This window comes from Urocitellus parryii, chromosome 5 (assembly GCF_045843805.1).
Source record: "Urocitellus parryii isolate mUroPar1 chromosome 5, mUroPar1.hap1, whole genome shotgun sequence".
In the NCBI taxonomy this organism is placed as follows: Eukaryota; Metazoa; Chordata; class Mammalia; order Rodentia; family Sciuridae; genus Urocitellus; species Urocitellus parryii.
The window spans coordinates 88,438,026-88,452,091 of record NC_135535.1 but is presented as its reverse complement, the minus strand read 5'-3'; the positions used below and the strand labels follow the sequence as shown (position 1 = coordinate 88,452,091).

At 31.5% G+C, this 14,066-nt stretch overlaps 1 protein-coding gene across 10 annotated transcripts in view; it reads right to left on the bottom strand.

Annotated features, from left to right (window-relative positions):
- C2cd5 (C2 calcium dependent domain containing 5) overlaps nucleotides 1–14,066 on the bottom strand; it is a 99,320-nt gene that overhangs the window by 59,546 nt on the left and 25,708 nt on the right. For 4 of the 10 annotated variants that reach the window (XM_026392309.2, XM_026392312.2, XM_026392314.2 and 1 more), the window contains 5 exons: nucleotides 12,723–12,874; nucleotides 9,316–9,507; nucleotides 7,677–7,762; nucleotides 7,080–7,112; nucleotides 1,196–1,304 (listed from right to left, as the gene is read on the bottom strand). In XM_026392309.2, the coding sequence (XP_026248094.1) occupies nucleotides 1,196–1,304; nucleotides 7,080–7,112; nucleotides 7,677–7,762; nucleotides 9,316–9,507; nucleotides 12,723–12,874 (572 nt within the window). The remainder of the gene's footprint in view (nucleotides 1–1,195; nucleotides 1,305–7,079; nucleotides 7,113–7,676; nucleotides 7,763–9,315; nucleotides 9,508–12,722; nucleotides 12,875–14,066) is intronic. The other 6 variants (XM_026392311.2, XM_077798465.1, XM_026392315.2 and 3 more) reach the window with 3 other exon arrangements.

Below are 14,066 nucleotides of genomic sequence, written 5' to 3'. Positions count from 1 at the left end.
CAAAGAATACACAAGTACTACAAAGAAGAAAAGTTCTTAAATTAACCAAAAAAAAATAAGAAATGGGGAAAAAATAAACCAAAGAAGAAAAAAAAAAGACTGGTGCTTAAAAGACATATTTGCTAAGCTTCTGAATTAAGTAGATCCGGCTAGCACTTCTTCTCTGAATCGTATTCAGGGTCCTGAATAATTGCATCCTCTCTGAAATTAACTCATACAAAATGAAAGCACGAAACATGGATTAAATATTGAAAAAGCTGAAAGAATGGGAATGCAATAAATCCTCAAAATCATTATCTGCAATGTTTTCCACCCAATAATTTTAAAGGATTCTACTTTTTTTCATAGTTCTCAGTATAAGCATCACAAAGATATTACTTTCCAGAGTGACAAATTAAAACTTTCAAAAATATGTATGTATAGATGCCAAATAAGAATACTAATATAACTTCAGGTCTAAGATATGTCATCAAAATTAGTGACTTGAGCAAATGATTGAGCATCTAGATAATGAGAGATGCAAAAATACATTCCATATGTAAAGTTCTTACCATTTGTCATGCTTATTTTAGATTTAGAAAAATGACCAGAGTATCTCTAATCTAAGGGCCTGAAATTACTGGGGCTTTGATGTCTATCTTCTTTTATAATTATGGTCCCATGTTTTAAAGTGAGCTACTATTCTCATTGTTCATTTACATAGAACAAATATTTACAAAAAAGAAACCAAAAAACCAAATATTAGTTTGTTCTTGTTCTTTTTAATTTTTAGATACTGTACACAATATTCACAATTTAAAAGGATACCTCTTTTTAGAAACAAAGAAGTTAATGATAAAAACATATTGCTAGTAAAAAGAATTAACATCTTAAATTAATGACCATAATGGTCAAATTGTAAAAATTTTCTATCTTCCCCTGTCAAAGAAAATTGCTGATTCAAAAATCATTTAGGAATTTCTTAGCCAAAAATAAACCAAGATGTGCTTGTTTTATATAGAAAAGTAACTAACATATACTTTTACTGAGTTTGATCATTTTTTAATGAAGATTACTACAAATATTTTAAAGTAATGTGCCAGTTTATACTTTCTTTTCATTTTTTCTTTTCAGGTAGGTTTGGTCCATAAAACATAAAAATCAGTTTTAATAAACAGAATTTAAATAAAGGAAAGCAGTAAAAGCAAGAACATACCAGGATTGTGGATACGATCCAAAAGCTTCACAGAACGTGCACTAACAACACCTCCAACGTGCACAAGGAATCCAGGAGGAAATGCAGTCAGGGTAAAAAATGGAAATTCCTGGTAGAAAGAAAGGGAAAAAATATAACTGTCCACGTGTGAAGTATAAAAAATTTGTTTATTAAACACATTCTATACATTAAAATTAAAAGCTATCCATTATACATTATAAATATTTTGTAATTAAATTTTCCACATATACATTATTAGGCAGACTCCAAAGACCCTTTTTTAACAAATCTCATTGTGAAAAAAATGTTTTTAAGAGTTCAAACATGAGACATCTGGAAAGCACATTTCCTACTCTAGTACAATTTTACAATTAGATGAGAGAATAAGCCAACCCCTCTATTCCATTATCTATTTACCGCCCTCTCAAGCACATCCACAATATAAAATACTGGTAAGGATTCCAAAGGCTTGGGGAAAGAGACCTGAAAGAAAGTGGGATGAATGGAGGGGGAGTAAGAGGATGAGCAGTGTGGATTAAGAGGAATGAGAAAGGAAAAAAACAAATTCCAAGTCAAGGTGTGCAAAGCATCACAGTATGGAAATATTTACTATCCTCACTCTGTCAGCAGCAGTAACAACTGCGAGTACTTAAACATATATTAAGAAAAGAGGAGGACTGACACTGTGGCTCAGTGGTGGAATACTTGCCTGGAACGTATGAGGCCCTGGGTCTGATCCCTAGCACCATAAGCAGGAGTAGGGGGAAGGGCAAAAAGCAGAGGTATGGAGAATATGTAGTAAAAATATGTAGTAAGAGTTAAGGAGGCAATACCATTCTACAAGGTCTTCCAAACTTTATTCTCCCCTTTTCTCTTAAGGACAGAAAACCTCTGAACTTGAAAGACAAGGAGAAAAACTCAAAAGAGAAATGAAAAAGTAGGGAAAGGACATTTATAGGCATGTACCCAGAGCAGGTGCAGTGTACATGCCTATAATCCCAGCAACTCTGGAGGCTGAGAAAGGATTGCAAATTAAAGGCCAGTCTGGGAAACAGTGAGACTCTCAGCTATTTAGAGAAACTCTATCTCAAAACAAAAAATACAAAGGACTGGGGATGTAGCTCAATGATAAGGTACCCCTGGGTTTAATCCCCAATACCAAATTAGTTGGCTGCCCAAACATACAGGCCCCCTTCACATTATACAAAACGGAGGCAAGTAATGGGAATTTGTTATCTGACCTGTCTGGCTAGAAAACAGATGAATGTAGCTCCCTCAACCAAAAGTCACTTACCAGTAGCCTCAACTATTTTGAATGTAACAGATCTGGAAATATGCAAAACAAAGCTCTTAATAGTCAAAAGAACTATCAGAGCTGCGAGTATTAAAGTTCATGCATTTTATTCATAGGCGATCTCTCCACAGATGGTATTCACTCTGTTATATATAGTAGTTACATAGTTATATATGTTAGGAATGTATAATTCTAAAATTTATATTATTTTCTAGACCATGGCAGATTAAATACAAAAAATAGAAGCAGGGACAGAAAAAGATACAAAATACTGCTACAAGCAGGCACATAAAAAAGCAGCAAGATTTCTGACTGGCTGCTTAAAGCATGGAGAATACAAACTCACATAAGCATAATTCACAAAACATAGCAATCTGGAATCATTTAACATAAAGGCAAACAGTCCTGCACACATCAGTAATCCATGAAAGTAAAGTATAAAAAATGCATGTGTGTGTATATTTTTTAAAAAGTTGGTCAAAATTTAGAGGAAATCATTAATATAAGAAGAGCAAGTAATACATTCCACTATTGTCATGTATGTAAGAAATAAATTTAAAAAAAAGAAGAGGAGGAGCAAGAAAAGACAACCTTATGTAAGAAAAGAGTAAAAAACAAGGTTATGGACAGACAGAGGGAAAGAAGGGAAGAGGATAGAGGGGGCATATATCACTTGAATATATCATAAACTATTTAGTTGGAATACACATCATCATCATCATCATCATCAATTTTTTAAAGTTTATATATATATTAGTTGTCAGTGGACACTCAATACCTTTATTTTATTTTTATGTGGTGCTGAGGATCAAACCCAGTGCCTCATAAATGTTAGGCAAGTATTCCACCACTGAGCCACAACCCTAGCCCAATGAGCTATGATGCTAGCTCATTAATGTAAGTTTTAAATGACATGTATAGGTGAGCTTATGTTATTAAAAATGTTAGTATTTTCCATAATAAGTTGGGTCTTTAGGTTTGTTCCTTCTCTGTGCACCACCCCCTCCCCCAATTAGGAAAATTTAGATTCTAAAAGTACCTCAAAATACATGAGGTATGTGATGGTCCCAAAGGGGGGAAAAAATACTTTACACTTAATCTTTATACTTAAGTCTTTTACGTATCTAAATGACAGACATTAAAAATAATTTTTTTGAAACTAAATGGAAAACTACTTTCTTCTAAAGCTAAAAAGTAAATTAGGTAAATTTACACACATTGGAAAACATATGCATATAAGATTTTAGATAAGTACTAAAAGTATGAACTTAAATGATTTCTCTATTCAGGACTTTTTAGTCTTCTCCCCAAATTTTGGGAGATTAGATAAAGGAATGAGAGGGAAAGCAACACTCTAGAGCAGAAGGATAGTAGCAGTGGCTGCCCTACGATACGTGAAGGCTCACTGCCAACTTAAGCTCTAACATGTGTCACTCAATCAGCAAACCAATTAACCTAAAATACAGAACTTAACCTATTGGAAGCAAAAATGTCACTGTTGAGGTTGGAGTTGTAGCTAACAGGTAGAGCACTCGCCTACACATATGAGGCACTGAGTTCAATCTTCGGCACCACAAAAATAAACAAAATAAAGGTATTGTGTCCATCTACAACTAAAAAAAAAAATTAAAGTCAGTTAATCAAAAGTCCATCTTCAGACTATTCTCTAATTAGAAGAGTTACTCTAAGTACCTATCATCTCCATTACCATCAGCACAGATTGCTGTTGCACATTTACACTTGCTCTGTGGGAAGGATGTCAAAACTATGCTTTATAATCTCTCCCATTCCCTGAGAGAAGGGTCTATTGTTTCCAGGTTTAGATGTAAAACTGAGGTCATGAGGACCTTTGATTGATATACTGTTTCTGAACAACAAACCTCATCATCTGGTTCCCCTGTTATTTCTGGTTAAAACATTGAGTGAAAGACTTGATTTGAATCTATAGTTTGTTCATTCCACTGAACAAATTTATAGATTTTTTTCTTCCACTGAAAGGACAGTTTCCTTAAATGAGCCAAGCACACCCTGCTTTCAAAGCCTAAATGTGAATTTTAGCAATCATATAAGATAGTTTCTCTAGAAGTCTTTATATTTAAAGGATCTTTCCCTGTGGTCCCGACATGGATTTTACTTGATGCTTTGGCATAAGCCATATGTATGAAGCATAAAAATATTTAACAGTGTATGATTAAAGATAGGCTGGTTGAAAAATCAATAAAACATGATTATTTTCAAAAGATTTAAATGGAATTTTTCAAAAAGATATCCAAATAATTTTTAAAATCATATACTCTTTTTATTACCAAGAGAATTTTTCTAGATATAAAACTCCATGCCAGATTCCTACATTAATTTATTGTACAATTTTAACCTACTTTTAAAAGATTATAAATCAGGTGCTGGGGTTGTGACTCAGTAGTAGAATACTTGCCTAGAATGGGCAAGGCCCTGGGTTCGATCCTCAGCACCACAAAAAAATAAATAAGTAAAATAAAGGTACTGTATCCAACTACAACTAAAAAATAAATATTTAAAAAAAAAGATTATTAATCACCAGAAGACAGTGTTTTATATCAATGTTTCTCAAAGTATGTTCCTCATGAACAGGTATTTTTGAAGAAGATTCCATGGTAAAATATATTTGGGAAATACTAAGTTAACTAGGTTTTTATACTATAGGAGAGGGGGGATAGTAGAGGATAGGAAAGGCAGCAGAATACAACAGACACTAGTATGGCAATATGTAAATCAGTGGATGTGTAACCGATATGATTCTGCAATCTGTATAAGGGGTAAAAATGGGAGTTCATAACCCACTTGAATCAAAGTGTGAAATATGATATGTCAAGAACTATGTAATGTTTTGAACAACCAACAATAAAAATTAAAAAAAAGAAAAGAAAAGAAAAATATACACCCCAGAACCTAAAAAGTAACTTGGATTTTTTTTTTTTCGACTTAAATATAAATAAACTTTCACTTTAATTTTTCATCTCCCAATAACCTGGCATCTATTGCCAAGATCTCTTAATGTTTGTATAAGAAAACAATATTTTTATTTTTAAATAAATTAACCCATTAAATGAGGTTGGGCAATGAAGTATCTCTTTAAATAAAATTTAAAAGGGAGATTTAGCGAAGAATAGAAATGAGTATTTTTTAAAAAACAACATTCAAAATGATATAAGACACATCTAAACAAATGGGAAGATTCTTCATACTTCTGTACAAATTTTTCCCAAAACAAAAGCCATTCTAGATATACGAAGCTCTGGGTTTGATCCCCAAAACTGCAAAAGCCAAAAGCTATACTAATGGCAGCACAGGTGAAAGGCAAAGTCAACAACCATGAAGTTTTGTTATTTATTATTATACAGGGCAGAGAAGTAGTCTCATAAACTTAAGTAACTACCACTGCATAACAAATGATATAGATGTACTACCACAGCAGTTACACACCCAGCTTTTACAAAGTCATAAATGAAAACTAGAGTTCTCAAAACCTTTCCTTTTAATTACATGAAGATTGTTCAGTAATGTATGCCCAATGTGTTAATGTGCCAAGATTCTAAGAATGTTTAAAAGCACATTTAAAAAGAGATTCGTGCTAATTAAATCCAAAATGATTTTCATTAATTTTTCCCCTTCAAGTGAAACAGTTTTAAAGGTTCTTAAAATGGACAAGGCATATAATAAAGACAAAATTCATTATATCTAAATTTAAGGCAACCTAAGTTTTTCTGTTGATGTGAATTCTAGAATGGTAATTTGATTACAAGAAATCATATACCAATATGAAGGACTCTGTAGAGAACACAAAAACAGGAAGAGGCAGACATAAGAGTATTCTGGCCTAAAAAATGACCTGCTTCTCTTCCATGTTTTAGTTTTTTGCTGTATTTGGTTTTAACATGTGATTTAAATGTATGGATGAACTTTTTGGTGGTAGCAGGTGGTATGCTTCTGAGACGTGAGAGTGGCTGAAAGGTGCTGCTCAGTGGGGTATAAAGCAAAGAACTGGATACAGCTGATCGTATTGGTCTGCTCAATTCAGCTCTGCCCGTTCCTGTCCTTGTCTAAAAAGTAAACTGTGCACACATGGATACCTTCAGTATGAGGAAAAATAGCCTAGAAAAATAAACTCTCTTATTATTGTAATAAGAGAATCTGAAAAACATTGTTCTCAACAGTCAAACTGTAGGAAAAAAAAAAAAGCTTTGTTTTATAAAACGCATCCTTTCACAGGTTATTTACTATGCTTCACCTTTTTTTCTCCCAAATGTTGGCATAAAATATAATAAAGAAAATTCTATAAATGTTTATAGCTTCCAAATCAAACATAATAAAAGCTATGAAACTGTGTCTTAAAATAATTGACATAACACATAAAATCATGCACTGTATTAGTAGAAAAAAAAGAACATGAGCCTAATGGAGCTATTAAATTAAAAAAAAAAGTTGCATTATGGAAAAGAAAAAAGCTGGCAACATTTGTTAAAAGCTTAAACAAAACTTAAGTGACTGAGATTAAAACTGGAAAAGCTTCTAATACAAGAAATAGGCTCTCACACATGTTTGGAAACATACCCGCCTTCTACAGAACCTATGAGGCGATCCTCCCTTAGCAATGAAGTTTATAAAAAAGAGAGAGAGAAAAATCATCCAAAAACTATAACTACTCATTTTCCCACTCAACCAATGCAAGTAAACATAAACATAACAATCAAAATAGATGTATTATATTAATGAAACACTATATTAATCTGTAAAATTATGTAGAAAATATACATTTCTTATCTCTCAGAGATTGACCAGTGATAAAAAATAATTTTGTTAAGTAAAAATATTACTAAAGAATTGTTTTTAATAAATGCTACTGATATATTGTTTCTTCAAAAATGTTATTTCTTTATAATTTTAATGACAAAATTAAAAATGACTTCAGTATTCAATGGATATTTCTTTAAAATATTTCTAATAAATAATTAGAGGAAAACATAAAATAGTTACAGAATTACTCCAAGTCAAAAGTAAATATTCATACACAAGTTGGATTTCAAAACTATAATATTTTCAGATATGACCAAAAACAGTTTGGTTTTGGAAAGTAAATATGTACACAGAAGCATAAGATCATAAGTTCATATTAACAGTGTAAGAATAAGAATATCTGGTAAATCTTACCCTCTGCTCCAATGCTGACTGTGTCTGTTGTCTTAAAAGAGCTTTAAATGGCCCCCCTTCTTTTCCAGCACTACCACTGCCCATTCCTACAGAACATTAGCACATAAATAACAACCAAAAAATCCAACTATAGAAACAGAAAGTATAATTGCATTCAACTTCATAAATCTCATGAGTCAAAATATAAAATGATCCACACATTTAAAGTATTCAAGATGGCAACTAAAGCATATGTTTTACTCTAATAGACTAGCAAAATTTTCTTTGGAAGCAAGATGTCAAAGTTCTGATCATGGTTAGCTTTAGACTCCAAGTGTTTTAAGAGTTATGAAAAGAAACTATGTTAAAGAGATAAATATTTGTATAAATAAAATAAAAATCATCAAAATGGTAATTATTATTATGCTAACAATTTAAGAACACTAAAAAACAGAGAAATATTAAGTGTTTGACTAAGAATAAATACAGAAAAGAAAAACACTAAGATCACTAAAAATATCCCAAAATTCTCTAAAGAGCATGAAATCTAGGTAATTATTAAATTTAGTATATTTATTTTCTGATAACTTCCCATTTCTAAACATAACATCATATAAAATGGTATTATTTTGATATATGTCAACATTCATTCCAAAAAACAAAAAGAAATTATTTGGAAAAAAAAAAACTAAAAGTCACAGAAATATAATAGACACATTACAAATGTACATAATTATGGATTTAAGAATTATATTTCCCAAGCTCGTATCTGTATTTTTTAAAACTTAATTTTAAATTTCTTTTCCTATCTTATTTTATTGTCTTGAAAGAACCACTGGACAAATTATGATCCATGAAAGCAGGAGATGGGTGAGAACCCAGGATTCTACAGATTGGAATTCATCCCACCCATTTCAAACTGAAAATGCATACCTTCAAATTTACTACAATAACTTAAAAAGGAGCTAATTTAATTTTACATTTTTAGCTGTTCTTGGATAAGGAAACAAAGATTAGCATGTGTATAGTCCCATTCTGTTCTTTAAAGGTAAAAAGTAAATTCAATTTTCTTAGATTAACCTAAACATTTTTAAGAGACTATACAACGCTAAACAGAAATTAAACTAAGATCTTTATATGAAGCATATTAAAAGCCATAAAATAAAATGTAAATTTGTAGTGACAAGGAAAACATCAAAAAATATAGAATAATTTGATTAATGCAATGATGAGAAAAAATGAGACTTAAACTGATTCAAACAGAATAATTTACTAATGTAACCATATGGTTTAGCAATGAGATGATACAGGTCCAACGTGAACAGAATTGGTATGTAGGGAAGAAAGTAAAGCATCTAAAACAGAAATGCTAGTACTAAGAACTTAAATAATTATTGTGAACAGCCAGATCTAAGTCATTAGACATAAACTTTTTTTAATGTATACAATAATTTACCAAATATTCATAATTATCCATCAAGTAATGCTCAATTATATCCTATGATAAATCTAATTGTTCAACTCTTTATCAGTAAAAAAAAATAATAGAAATACATCCTGTAAAAATATGCAATAATTCTTTATAGTATGAAATAATTAAATTTTTTTCAAAAATGATTTAAAGTAAAGGGATTAAAAAGCTGACATAATGTGATCCTACCAGAAGCAGCCAGGAACAGCTCTTCACTGAAAGAAACACTTTTCCTCAGAACTGGGCTGACAAGGCTAGAATGATGAGGGGTAAGGCTAGATTCCGAGAGGAGGAGACAGGACTTTTTAAGATGAAGGGAACCACAAGAGAGAGAGGGGGAGCTGGGACACAGGTAAATCCTAGGTCCCTGTGGGTAAGGTGCTGTGGAGGAAAGTAGCAGAGAAAAGATGCAGATTCAGAAGATGATCAGGAAATGCAGGATAAGGAAAGCAATGATGAAGCAGCAAACATAACAGTAAAAATGAATTTTAAAATGTATAGACAAGTTATACTAAGCATATGAAAAGTCACTAGCAAAACTATCTATCCAATATAATACAAATAAAAGGTATATTCTAAAACTTAATGAAAACCTTTCAAACTCTACAATCTTTAAAAAAATTAATGACTGAGGATTTAATGCCATTTTAATCATTTTCATCTTACTTTTAACTGACTTCTTCAAAATACTTAAATTACCTACCCTTTTCTTGTTTATGAATTCAAAGGGTTAAAATGTACCACATTTTCAAAGTGTTAAAGCCTGAAACTTGTTGCCTCAACTATAAACACTTATTTAAAGTGGTAAAGTACAGTATTTTCAAATTTTACTAGCTAAAATAAAAGATAGCACTCTGGGTATTTGAATTGAAAATCTACTTTAAAAACAAAATCAAATGGCACCTCATTAGGTGTAGGCAATTGTCATTATTAATCTAAAATAAATACCAACTTCCTTCTGTCCAGCTTTGAGATATGTTAATACTTTTCTTTTTTCTCTAAAATTGTTCACACTTTAATCTGATCACAGTACTGTGTGAAGTACAGATATTTGAGCCTCATCAGGGTCCGATAACCTCTGGATCACAGAAACTATACATAGCTAGCTACCTGATTAAAAAAGAAAAATTTAGTTCAAGTCAGGTGTCGAATTAGTATTCTAACACTAGCATTTTAAAATCCCACTCTTATTAGTTGACTACTTGGGGAAAAAAATAAAGCCTCATAAAATGTCATAAGTTAAAATTTACAGAAAGAGTTAATTTTTTTTAAAAAAAGAGAAGACCTACCAGAAAAACAAGCAAGAGCATTAATTATAAACAACGACAAAAAACAACTTTTTCTATCTAAGCTTTATTACTTTTGTTCTACTTTTGTCTTCCCAGTTAGTAATGATAAATCAATTATAATCAGATTATCTCATTCCAATATTTCTCAAGATACCGATTCTACATATGGATAAATTAGAAGGCAGAAAAGCATGACAAACATGCTGAATTATAGTTCTAGGAATTTTAAAACAGTTTTAATTTTACCAAATTACTTCTCTATGAGAAACAGGAACGCTCCTCAGAATTATTCAGATATCTAAGGGCTCATGCTAAGGCCAAGAAACTAAAAACTGCTAATATTTTATAAATAAGCTATTGAGGTAGTAAATATTTATGGGCAAACAAACTATTTAGAGCAAGCTTACACACTAAAATTAATACTTCATTTGTAAATAGATTTTTAAGTACTAATAATACAAAAAGGTTGTCATTGCTAATACTGTTAATTGCCTATTAGTTAAGAGAAGTGTGGTTCAACTGATTTATATCTTAACAATCTGCTTTAGTAGGCATAGACTTTAGAAACAAAAAGCCAAGGAAATACTCTCAAAACTTTATGTGGTATGGCAAAGGAAAATAAAAGATAAGAGTATTGAAAAGTGGCCTGGAATACAAAGTTAGTGAAAAAAAGCTTCAAAAAAGTATTCTTTAAATACTATCCTAAGTCTGTCTAATTCTGATTGTCATGAATATGAAGGCCAGACTCTCCTATTCTTTATTTAAAAAACATTTTTTAGTGTACTTTGAGTGATTCAATTTTTGTGGCATAAATATGGTTAAAATGCCACATTCCAAAGCATCCATTACAATCAAATACTCTTATTTTTAGATGTTTGTTCATAATTAAAGTCAGTCATCTCTTAGCTCTGCAACAGACTGATCCAGGATAAGCACCACCACCACACCCAATACCAAAATCCACAAATGCTCCAGTCCTTTACATAAAATGCAATCATATTTGAATATAGCCTGTGTGCATTCTATGCATTTTAAATCATCTTTGATTACTTTATAATACCTAATGCAATGTAATGTAAATAGCTGTTAGCAATACTGCTTAGAGAAAAATGACAATTTTTAAATCTGTACATGTTTAGCATAGATCCAATTATTTTTCAAATATTTTCAATCTATGATTGGTTGAATTCAGAGGTGGAACTCAGGAAAATGAAGAGCTTAATGTATATGTAAAAATAAAGTTATTATCAAAAGAAGTAAGTCTATAATTATCTTTATGTTTTAATGACATTTATAAAAAATAGCAATTAAAGCGATGAGTTTTTTTAAAAAAAAGTCCTTTCTCTATAAGTAGCACTGGTTTGGAATTAGCTTTCTTTTCATTGTTTTCACAAAATCTGGGATCATTTTATAAATTTCTTTTCTAACACAAAAGTAAGTCTATTAAAGATGATAAGTTTAAAAGTAATACAAATAAGAACTATACTTTAATCAATCTGATGGGAAAACTGCCAGACAAAAATACTATTTACAAAAATTATAAACTGTTAAATGTTTTAACTTATTTTTAATTTTCCTTAGAAAAAATAATAATTTAATGCTTTATATAAGTTCATTCTATTTTAGGGAGTAAGATACTAACTTAATCTATATGAACTTTTTATCATAAACATATGCATAAAAACCCACAAAGATTACTCATAAAAATACAAATAGGAGAGGGAAAAAATTATAAGTTTAATAAATTGAGAAATATTCAAGTATAACTAAAAATAACATTTTCTAAGCTAGAGAGTAAACTAGCAAACCCAAACATTTTAAATAACAAATTAATAAATAGATGAATAGCTATGTACTCCAATGTAATCATTTCAGTTCTGAAAATTATTTTTATAATAAAATCCCAGAATTCAATTCAGAGAGGCACAAACAATGAATTTAAAAATGCTAATACTTCAAGGAGTATTTGATTCCAAGCCACTGGTGTTACTTTCTATTCAAATACGTTAAGATGTTATTCCTCCTGAGTATGAAATGAAAAAAATCTACACACAAAAATGAATTTCAGACTTTATGGCTACACTCTGATTAAATTAACAAAATGTTGATCTTTAAACAAGATAATTTCTGAACTAAAAAAAAAAAACCTTAATATTTTAATTGTAATAACTGAAAATAATCAAGTCACATTAATTTTTAACTTAAATGCCAAAAACAGGAGGAAAGATTTGGATGGAAAGCTAGTAAGAAACAGAAACAAATTTTTTTAAAAAAAGAAAAAACAAAAGGTGGGTGGAAGCGCCTTACCAGTTTTGGGTGTCAAACTCAAATCTGTGTCAGAAGAAGAGGACTGTCGACTGTAGGACTTGGAAGGTGAAAAGGAATAAGTTTGGTTTTTCAGAGGGGTTGAGGGTCCTGATGAGTGAGTATTGGGATTGGGATCTTCATTGAAGGGAATCCTGCCAGAAGAAGGTGGAAAAAAATAAGTAATCATGTGCCAAAGGGCTTGACGGTTGGCAGCATGATCCAAACACCAGGAAAGTATTGGGGCAGGGCCAGCAGTCATTTCTTAAATGTGGAGCTGGGAATGAGGCCAAAGACAACCAATTGCTGTTTAACCATTCATCATTCTCCAGATAAATATTATCTGCATTGAAACAGTTAATAAGCCAAGTGATAAAGCAAAAAAGCATGAAATGACAGACTTAGGGGCTAAAACATATTAAAAGGAGAAATTAAAAAAATGACAAAATATTTTAAAATGATTTTTTAAGTTACAAAAGAAAAATGATGGCTACAAATTGTGTGTGGAAATATTCATAATTGTTTTCATATTTGCACACACACAGGTATCTTCAAAAGAAAAAAATGTTTCCTTATCCTATAGCATCAAGAGTGCCACAGCTAAAAACACATCAAAGAGGAAAATGAAAATAACTACACAGAAACATCACATTTAATGCAGAATAGTTGCTTACCTGTTTTCCAATAGCTCTCTTCCACAGAATGAAACAGACCCTACCGTAACAGGTTTAGTACATAAAGAAAACAAGCAAACTGGAAGGTTTGGTATCTATTTCATTTAGAATCTTATTAACAATTTCATTTCTAAAAAATTACAGAACACATTTTGAGAGATTCTCCTCAAAACTCACAGTAGTACACTTATATAAGATAAGGTTCTGAGAGGATCTGTGGAAGAGACTTTGGAAGCTGGAAGAACACTTTCACTTCCATAGAGTGTGAGCCTCTGCGGCAACTGAATACAGAAGTTCTTCACTGCAGCTGGACTTCCAGTAAGAAAATGAAGAAGCAAAGACTTGTGGTACCTGCCTACGCTACCTGCCTGCCTGCCTCTGCAGCCACTCTGCCCGTGGCCTGCCTCTCCCCAGCTCTGGAGTCTGAGCAGTCTCGTACCAGTATAGATGAGAGTGGGAACAGACACAGAGAAGTTCTGAGTAAGTCGTGAGCCAGTAGCAGTGTGAATTGGGCTGTTGTGAGTCGAGCGGCATCCAAGGCTTGGAGGATGGACCAGCGGAGACCTGAGGGAATTTGTGGTCAAAGTGGAAGAAAAGAAAACAATACATACAACAGATTGCAAAGTTATGTTAAATAATTTTGAAGGAGCTTTAGTTCAAGGAGAGAACTTAC